The following is a 10,746-nucleotide window of genomic DNA, read 5'->3' as shown; positions in this document are numbered from 1 at the left end:
CTGCTAGACTGCTTGCACACTCTCTTTTGGCAGGACTCGCCCTTGCCCCCCCCCCCCCCAAAAGTGCAAAGCTACAACAGCATCAGTACTGGAAATTTCCTACAGGGGAAGCTCCTGCAATGGCACTCCAACACATCCACATCATAACTTATTCACAGGGCATTCTGGCCAGCATTAGCTGCTCACTCTCATCCCCCTCCCTGACTGGTTCTTCCAACACCCTAGAGGCTCATCAAACCTGGGTCATCCAAAGCATAGTCAAAGCCAAAACATAAGCTCTGGAGCTGGCTAACACTCTGTAAAGTCTGCACCTTTTCAGAGCCTTTATGAGGTGAAGACAAAGGTATAAAAAATTTAAACAATGGCTCAAACTTGGTAAAATTATCTTCATACTTCAAAGGTACAATCATCCTATATCTGGGACAGTTGCACTGGAGTTACTTCAGCAGCAGCAGAAGATATCTGTGTAGCTGCAACTTGGCCTTCAGTCTATACATCGCACAGCTGGACTATTTTCATAGAAAGGGGTGAAAGACTAACTCTACATCTGTCTGGGGCAAATGGCTGTTGCTTCATCTTCTCTTCCTCTGTATCCTTCACCACAATGCTTGGAACACCATCCAAGGACATGTTATCAGTTGCAAGAAGCATCTAGAAAGAAGAAAAGTTATGTAAGGTGTTCAACATGAATGCATCTTGCAGCAAATCCACTAGGTTTCTTGTACCACCCAATGTTGCCTTTTAGACTACTGATAACATGCTGCATCAAAATGAATCCTTGAAACTTATGTCACAACCTTTACATACCAGAGATATGGTGAATTAAGACACTACTAGCTGTGAACTGCGGGGAACAGAAAAAGCTGGACAGAGTGTATAGGAACGACTCTCATATACCCTGCCTTCACTACTCTCACAACATTGGTGGTTGGTACTGGTTAAGCCTTCTGAAAATACAACCTGGATAATGCCTGTGGCTGTAGGAAGTCAAGTAATATGGATCTGGGGCAGGACATAAAATCCCCAGGATCTAATATAAGTGGGTATTTGACAGTGCTTAAGTATACAGTAGACAATCGATTATCTGAACTAAGTGGGACCTAGGATATTTCGGATAATCAGACTGTTCAGATAATCAAACATATAACTGGAAATGGATAAAAAAACTTCTAAAAATGTTTTTGATGAACATAAACAAGAAAAACAATACAAATTATTGTAGTACAAGCTCAAAAAACACACACAAGCGAATACATACAACGTTTACATATTCTGACTTTACAATTTTTCCTACCCAAAATATTGGAAGGCTGCGTTCAGATAATTGGCCCTCTACTGTAAACAACATTGGCACTTGTTCACTGGCAAAAAGTTTGATGTTTTTGCACTTAAAAAAACAAACGAACAAAAAAAAAAACTTATGGTTACTAATGAATTGCTCCACATTTTTTCCAATGGTTCATAAACAGCATTTTCCAGATCACATTACTTTTGTTAGGTGAAAGTAGCGCTCCACAAAACCTGAAGAAAAATAGTAAAGCAGCTTTACTGAATGACATTTCATCCAAGTATGAAGTGTCCAAAAAGACAGCTACACGTCAAAAATAGTGCTGAACTGACTGACAAATGATCACTTTTGTTTGGAAAGTGTACAAGTCCATTAACATTTATGAAAATGATTCTTCAACAAGCGGTGAACAAAATAAGCATAGTTCATTCATGTTCAGACTGAGTGACGATGGGTGTGTAACTTCATTCTTCTTCATATTCTGGTCACAGATTCAGACTTCCTAATGTGGCATTTACTATGCAACATCTAACAAAAATACCAGTACAAGCAGAACATAAGGAAGGCGTATTAAATGTCACAGAAGAGTTAGTTTTTAAATCTATACATGATGCAATCAACTTTACCAGAATTGTATTACATCACAGCAAAATACTCTAGTGTTTTCTAAACAGTTTATGAGTTTCAGTTTGGCTATTTTCTTTATGTGATTATGGTCTAAACTTTTCCTGTGACAGAAAACAAATTTCTGTGCATGCACACTTGCTAAGAAGTATGCACACTAACACACAAAATGCAGAGAGTTTCTACTCAGTGAACAGCTAAGTTTTGAAAATAACTCGATTGACACGTACAATAACTCAATCTAGTTATTAAAGCCCTTGAATAAAGAATTTGCTGCTACTTTTGACTTTTTAGCACAGATGTCAGACTTGACATCTACTGAACTGCTGGAGGATATGATATCCTACCCTGTGTAAATATAAAGAGCTAAAAATGCCACTCACACACACACACAGATATCTGGGCTCTAATAGAGATTAGCTCATTAAGCATGCAGTTTTAACCAAAATACTCTGGAAATAAGAATATTTTTTAGCCAGCTCCACTGGCATAGAGGGATAAAAAGCCCTATGACCCAGGTGACCAGAGTTTGACTGCAGGCTTGGGCCACCTGTTAAAGATGATAGGGGTGGGGAAAGGTGAAATGAAGTCAAGAATCTTTGCCTTTCTTAGTGGGGAGAGACAAAGAGCAATGCACTGCCATGGTTAGGACACAAATTTTAGCTATGGAAAAGGACCAGAGCAGGCAGTGGCAGCTAGCAGACTGAGTGGCTAAGCCTGGAAGTGTGCCCAATCTTGATTACACAGCACATCTACCCCCAATAACCATAACTCATGTTTCTGTACTACAACATTAGCATGCAGAGAGTTACCAAACACTGAAACCGCCACAACCTTCCATGGGCAGACATGGCAGCTGCCTGACCAACAGACTCCCAAGTGCCCCAGTCTGCAGTTAAGCTGGAAGCTGGTCCTGACCAGCAGGGTAAAACATCCATAAGAATCAAATTACATGTGATCTGAAGCAGAGAAGGTTCATGGGTATGTCAGACTACCATAAAATAAACTCAACCTGATTAAGACACAAGTTTGCCAAAGTATTTGTATCTCTTCTGTGTTGCATGAATGCACATCATTCCCACATACTATTAAGATAAGGCAGAGTATATGATGTTGTGCAAGTTCCGATAAATAAATATTTAATTTTGTTACTCAAAATGGGAGGGCCTTACCTTCTTTTAATGAAGTCTCCATTAACAATAAATATTACATAAACATCAGGGACTCAGACATGCATCAGAAGTTAATGAACCAGTTGTGAAATGAAATTGTATCAAGACATTTAAAATAATGCCAATAAAAGCAAAATAAATGCTAAAATACTGAATTGCTTAAAGGCCAATCCATATGACATATACTAGATACAGTCTTTTATTAAGATCATGATATCAGGTAAACTGGCATTCACATACAGGTTTAGAACAACCTTAAATTAATTCTTGCAGAAGAATCATACTACATTAACACCTCCACTGGAAAATGCGGATGTCCTCTTGCTGCAAAAAGTTGAACCATTAACAGCTGGCTGGTTCCCTTTAACAAGTGTTGTCTTTAGTTCCATTTGGCAAGCCACAATGGCAGCATTCAGTTCAATCTGGGCTCGGTGAACAACATAAAACATCAAGCCAATACTTATGACAATCTGTAAAAACAGACAAAGAGTGGTGAAACCAAGGCATGGGAATTCTCAAGATTATCTTCAAAAGTGGCACGCAACTTGCAATTTCTAAATTCGGGAAGAAAAACAAGGATGCAATGCAACTACAAATAAACAGTTGAAAGTATTAGTAGAAAAGGAATAATTGTTCTTACCAGTTACATTAAATGCATATTTTTTTGGATGAGAATTTAACTACACAATCATTCTATATTTGGCACATGCACTTATTATAGTGTGAATTTGTGTGGTAAAAAAAAACTGAAAACCAAGAAAGAATTCAGCCACAGTTACTTTTCTAAATCCTAACCTATACTTGTGCTATAGAGCTGTCGCACCACCTTGAAGATCACGCTCTACTTTCCCTTCTGTGATAGCTGACAAACACAGCATGTCTATTGAGATTTCCCCTTAAGAGATCTGGATTTCAACACAAAGTCTTTGCATTCCTTACGCCTCCTTGAATGTTCTGTTAAGCTTTGGAACAGGAGGCGGACTGTGCTTCCCAGCTTGCCCCATGGCAAAAAAAGAATACAGAATGATATATCTTTGCACAAGTAATAGGGAAATCCAGCCAGTGAAGTGGAAATGCCTTCCACACAGAGGGAACAGAGGGAGGGTAATAACCACATACAACATAGAGACATTTCAGAAGTGTTATTAATGGCCTACTCTGACGTTCTTGAGTAATTAACAGCTGGGATGGATCTCAATTAATTCTAAAACGATTCTAATGAAGCAGCAGCCAAAGAAAAGCTTTTAAGAAAGTGGCTCGGAAGGTTAAGTCTTAAATAAATGAAATGACACATGAGGCTTAACATCAGGAATCGTGGTCCAAGCAGCAAAATTGGCCTTTGATTCTGGTGGCCAGGTGTGTGAGAATGTATACACTGTGGCTGCCATATGTTTAAATGGCAAAACAGAGTTTCCACTTACCTCTGCAACCTCCTGCAGAAAAGCCATGGTTCTGAGTTGCTAGGCCCACGCCACAACTGAGGATGAACAGCATTCAGCTCGGTCTTAATGAAGAAAATCTGTACTGGAACAAGAAAAGACTTCTCCTGTTTATGGTGATCTTCAGGAACTGCAACCAAAAGAGGACCCAAGGAAAGGTATCAACCAGGTAGTCCAGTGTCAGAGACATCAGGATCACCAATAATGATAATCTTAGGAGGCCTTTCTACTGCAAGACCTCTGACACTATGGAGAGGACTTCAGTAAAAGACTCATGCAGAAGACAGACAGTGGCAGCAATATGTCTAAAAATGTGCCAGCCAGTCTCAAAGTAGCCTTCTGTGATGACCCCATATATTGTGACAAAGGGCACATATACCATCCAGGATTCCCTGTAGAAGATTGGGTAGGATAAGAGGTGCATGTACTTGTTGAAATCTGTGAGGTCTACGATGGGAAGGAACCTTCATAGTCCTCTTTGGTACAAGGAAGACATGTGCACAGAATGAAGTTACTCCTTCTCACAAAGGAACAGCTTGTACAACTTTATGAGCCTCTCCAGTGAAGAACATACTTTGTTTCAAAAGTTCCATGGAGATGATCTGGAGTTTTGATGGAAGGTCTTAATGTGGAAGAACATAAGAGCTTCAAAATACAGAGGCTTGTGACCATGTCCAGAAACCCACCAATACAGTCACTGATCTCCAGGCTACAAAAAAAATAGAGGCCCTGCCTCCCATGTGCAGTCTTGGGAAGTAGCCAGGATTGCTGTACCATTACTTCCTGGGAGGAATGGCAAGAGAAAAAGGTGAAGGTAGGATGATCTACTGCATCTTGGCAGCCTGTCTCATTTTATGAATGGGCTTATTTGGGAAATTGCCAGACTTTATAAAAGGGGGCTGGGGGAAGAAGGTGTGCCAGAGAACACTTGTTGTGTTAAATACAGTTTTTTTTCATCTTCTTCTATTGCCAGTGTCATTAACTTTCTGCAGAGCCCAAAGAAAAATACTTCCTGCAACATGGCATCTGGAATGACCTACTTCAATTAATCTTTAGAACAGAACCCCTTCAGTAATGCCATCAAGCAAAAATGCACCCCACATGGTGCACAGATGATTATGCTGTTTTAATGTTTTTTAACAAAGACTTCTTAACCCCAAAATCAGGAAGTTCTGACAGTCACATCTAGTAAATCGAGCTCAAGAGAAACTAAGTGGGACCGGACTCGAGGTGGCAGATAAGAACACACTGCTGCCCAGCATATCTAATGCCTTGGGCTCCTCCAAAAGGCATTATGATAGAAAGGTGACAGGGTCTCTGGGAACTATACTGGATTGCAGAGATCAAACAGGAAACGTCTCTGTGATGCCCATCATGCCCTCCTACTTTGCTGGGTAAGAGTTCTCTGGAGCAAAAGAGACAATACATCCTTAAGCATCTAGTTGAGGTAAAACATAGCTGGTAATGCACAAGAAAGAAAAGGAGGCCTTTTTCACCCAATGGATTTGGCATTCTCAAATAAAACATAGAGACAAGTGGACTAGTTTAAGAAAGGACAGTTGTATTAAGCATTTACTACAACTGCAGATGCTCAATTACATTAACTATTGCAGTCCTCATCTATGGGATATCCTGCCAGCAGGTAGCTTGAAGAACAGCCAGACTTACAAGTTACACCTTGTCCAACTGGGTTCAGTTGAATACCATCCTTCATTCATTTCTGTGAATTTGTACAGAGCTGATATAGAAGAGCTAAAATTCCTGGCTGTGTTGGATTCTATTACCATCTGATATATCAAAACTGATAAGTACAATTTTTTGCAGCTCAATTTGCACTGTACTGTATGTATATATTTGCTTTATTGTTTCTGTCCTTTGGTGTCTGCACTGTTTGTTTTTCCCACCCTTCCTCCCAAGTGGTGTTGTAGTATTAAACTTGGTGGCTTTGGAATTGCCCACCCCAGCTGTAAATCTGATTTTGGTCACTCCTCCCAGTCCAATCTCATTTGATTACTCAACCTAGTGCAGTGAGTTCATTTGGGTAGGACTACCCCCTTGCTTCTTTGACTTTGGGCACTCCTCCCTGTCCTATCTCATCAGCTCAGTGTACTGAGCAGAGAGAGAGAGAGAGAGAGAGAGAGAGCGCATTTGGGAATGCCAACCCCCCTTAGTTCCCTAACCTTGAACTATTTTCTGTTTTTTCCCTCTCCACTTAAAAAAAAGTTACACACTTTATTCAGCTGCTTTTACTGTAATTGTGTTTATATTTTACCTTATTTTTACCGTGTGCTCTTTTAAGTGTTCAAGTGCTTTTATTCTGCTGCATTTACTACTGCTGGTTAGTAGCCTGATTAATTTTATCTGTTATTCTAAGCATCTTAGCTTTGGTTTTAGCACTTGTGCTTAAGACCAGCTACTTCACATTTAAGAAGGTTATTGCAGTCTACACTCTTGTGGACAAACCCTTATTAAAACACTCTCTCCGTAAGTCCACCCAAGCAGTCGGAACACTGTGTCTGGACAATTCCTATCAGTTTCCTCCTGCCAACCTGGTCGACATGGGCATACTGAGACAGTGTAGCAACTGTGTCATGTTTACGGACAATGCTCTTCTCCTAGCACATAATTCTTTCTGCGAGAAATGCATGTACATCAATAACTTGGAGTCCATGCTCTCTCGCGCCACAGTCAGTACTCCTAACAAAGAAGAGATTGCCAGCACAAACACCACACCATTCACATCACACACACACACACACACACACACACACACACACACACACACACACACACACACACACACACACACATCTAAGCAAAGGTCCTCAATAAAAACTTAACTAAACAGCAGAGACCTCCAAAACATATTCACAAACATTCCACACAAAACACCAAACAGATCACGCACAGCAGACAACACAACAGTGTCTCACAAACACAGCCCATAAGGCAAAACAATAAACCATCACAGCCCACAAGACATAATAATAAACCAAACACACTAGTCATTGGTGACTCAACTGCAAGACACACCAATGTCCCCCTCACCAGGCCTGACAAGGAGACGGTCATAGTCAGTTGTCTGTCTAGTGCCAGAATCCGCCACATCACGCACGCACTTAAGTCTCTCCACAACAAGTACAAGTATGATTCTGTCATTGTCCATATTGGTGTGAATGACTTGAGACGTATCTCCCTGGACTATATGAAGAGACATGATCAAACTCAGAGAATGCGTTCCACACAGGTATGACCCTAGCCCTAAGCAGCATCCTACCTTTACCAAGAATGATACCACAATACCAACAAAAAATAATTGACTTCAACAACTGGCTTAGTTTCTGGTGTCATTCCAAGGGGATCCAGCATCTGTCTGCCTGGGATGACATGGTCGGCCAGCCTTGATGCTTTGCTAGAGATGCCTTCACCTGTCACCACTGGGCTTCCAGATCCTGGCCAAGGCTCTCGCCTCCCCCATTGTGCCTTTCTAGGCAATGTCCCAAAGACAAAACTTCCAACATAAAAGATCTGTCAAAAAGCAAACTGAAGGTCATGCTGCTTAATGCTAGGAGCCTTAACCTGAAAATCGACTTGCTTGAGGCTCTCCATGCACTGGAAGATGCCAATGTCTGTGCGGTCAAGGAAACTTGGTTCAGGGCTGCGGAGACTATCCCTGCCTTACCAGGCAATACCTCATTCCACAAATTCTGACCCCAAAATAAGGTTGAGAAGACTAAGGGGGGTAGAGTGTCTATATTCATTAAGGACAGGCTCACCTTCAGACTGGTTTGCCAGGATGACGCACTGGAAAGTACAGTTGTGTACACTTACCATAAATGTAGATGTTCGAGTGTATTCACTGTTGCAGTCATTACATTTGGGTAATCTGCTGGCAGGTTGGCCACCTAAGTCTTGGGTCCTGTGTCAGTTACTGTCCCTTCTTCCATGATGTCAGGTCGTCAGGGGTATAAAACATGCAGCCGACGTCATTACCTCAGTTTTTCTTGCCCCAGATGTCAGATGCCCCCCGAATGGGGAGCAAAATAAAATTTTAAAAGACAAAAATATACCTCCAACCAAAAGCAAATACACCAAAAAGGCTTTTAAACATAGTCACAGAAAGTAGAGGTATAGTCAGAGAAAAACAGGGGGCTGGAGGGATGGTAACCAGGACTGCAACAGTGAATACACTCGAAAATCTACATTTATGGTAAGTGTACACAACTGTACTATGTTCTTTGTGTTTCACTGTTGCATTCATTACATTTGGGTAGATTCCCAAAGCCATGGTTGGGAGGATGGATTTATACAGCATTAGGACCAGCTATAAGATCCTGCAAGACAGCAGTGGCAAAGCCAGCTCTGGATTTAGAGAAAATTGTTAAATGATAATGCTTGATGAAAGAATGAACTTAACTCCAGGTATCAGCTTCTAGAATATCCCTGGTAGGAACACCTCTGAGAAAAGCTGCAGAGGTAGATGCAGCCTTGGTGGAATGAGATCTGATCCCCTGGGGGATAGGTTTTCCATGGTGCTTATAGCAGAAATTAATGCAATGGCTTATCCATTTAGAAATGGTTTGTTTTGAAAGAGCCTTTCCCTCTGCCCCTGTAGCAAATGCTACCAGCAATGGTTCCAAGCCGTCTGTGCACATCCAATGAATGTAGAATTTGTTCCCCTTTGTTGTGTGGATTGGGAAAGAAAGTTGGCAAATGAATGGTTTGATTAGGAGCCACACTGGATACCACCTTAGGCATGAAAGCTGGACTGGTCCTGAGACACCCTGTCCGCATGAAAAATGATGAAAGGCTCCACTACCATAAGGGCCTGTAACTCAGATATCCTTCTAGCTGAAGTGACTGCTAGAAGGAAGGCTGTTTTCCAAGAGAGAAATTTTAAGTCTGCAGTAGCAGCTGGCTCGAAAGGAGGTAGAATGAGTTTCTCCAACACAAAGTTAAAGTCCCAGGCAGGGGTTGCAGCTCTCCTGGGTGGTCTGAAGTTTTTGGCCCCTCTGAGGTACTGCTTTAGCAGTGGATGAGAGAAGAGGAGAGGCTCCATGTTACAATGATATGAAATGGCCGAGGCACGGATTTTAATGGAGGGGAAAAAAAAAAACAGACCCTTGTGAAGCATCTCAGTTAAATATTGTAAAATCTGAGGTAAACGGGGCACTGCTGTGCTCATTCTTTGTGATTGATTCCAGGCACAGAATCTTTTCCATTTATCAGCATAAGATTTTCCAGTACTAGGCCTTCTTGCCTCCAAAAGGACATCCATCACAGGTTTGCTGAGGGATGCTAAGGGTGAATTTAGGTGATTAGCCACGCTGCAAGGTTCAAAGTTTGGAGCTGAGTGTGCAGAATTTTTTTCTGCTGAGACAGTAAGTAAGGCGTCTGAGGCAGATGCCACGGTGGAAGGTGTGACACATTGCGCAGGAGTGGGTACCAGTGTTGGCAAGGCCAGTCTGGAGTAATCAAAATCATTTTTGGTTTGTCCTGTTTGACTTTTAGTAGAACTTTGGAGAGCAGAGGCAGAGTGGGAAAGGCATAGACTGATGTTTTTCTCCAGCTGAATGATAAAGCATCCACTTTCCAGGCTTTTTTCTGATGAATTCTTGTGCAGAATTTGTCCAACTGATAGTTTTGGGGTGAGGCAAAAAGATCTATTTCTGGACCTCCCCCATTTGCGTGTCAAAATGCTGAAAGTCCACGGTTCCAGTTTCCATTTGTGTGGGTCCATGAGATTTCTGCTTAGTTCGACTGCCAGAGTATTCAGCTTTCCTGGTAGGAATTGAGCTTGTAGCTGTATTTGATAGGTCAAGGACGTGTTCCACAATGCCATGGCTAGTCTGCAAAGGGGGTAAGAGTGTGTACCCCCTTGCTTGTTTATGTACCACATAACTGTAGTGTTATCTGTCTTTATCATTAATTGTCCTGGATGAAGGTAGTCCTTGAAGGCTGTCAGTGCATTCTGTAAAGTTAGCATCTCTTTTTGATTGATATGAAGGTGCATTTGATTTGGGCTCCATTTGCCCTGAATGCACTTCACTGCCAGATGAGCCCCCCCCCCCCCAAGTATAGTCTGATACGTCTGCAGTTAGAGTTTGGGTGGCAGGGGGTGGAGTGAATGGCAGTCCCTTGTTTTGGTGGCAGGCCTCTGCCCACCATAGGAACTCGAGTTGCAGGCAAGGTATGACAGGAATCATTGTTTCCAGGCTATGAC

The 10,746-nt window shown here is 41.8% G+C and overlaps 1 protein-coding gene across 1 annotated transcript in view; it reads right to left on the bottom strand.

Annotated features, from left to right (window-relative positions):
• Window positions 1-3,070: 3,070 nt before the first annotated feature.
• Window positions 3,071-10,746, bottom strand: part of TMEM64 (transmembrane protein 64) — a 255,840-nt gene continuing 248,164 nt past the window's right edge. Inside the window, exon 3 of the mRNA XM_044065387.1 lies at window positions 3,071-3,554. Coding sequence (XP_043921322.1) covers window positions 3,363-3,554 — 192 coding nt within the window. The 3' untranslated portion in view covers window positions 3,071-3,362. The remainder of the gene's footprint in view (window positions 3,555-10,746) is intronic.

The sequence above is a fragment of the Protopterus annectens genome, chromosome 3.part0, assembly GCF_019279795.1.
Source record: "Protopterus annectens isolate FY-2018-M chromosome 3.part0, PAN1.0, whole genome shotgun sequence".
Taxonomy (NCBI): Eukaryota; Metazoa; Chordata; order Ceratodontiformes; family Protopteridae; genus Protopterus; species Protopterus annectens.
The sequence above is the reverse complement of the archived record's forward strand: the minus strand, read 5'-3'. Positions and strand labels throughout refer to the sequence as shown.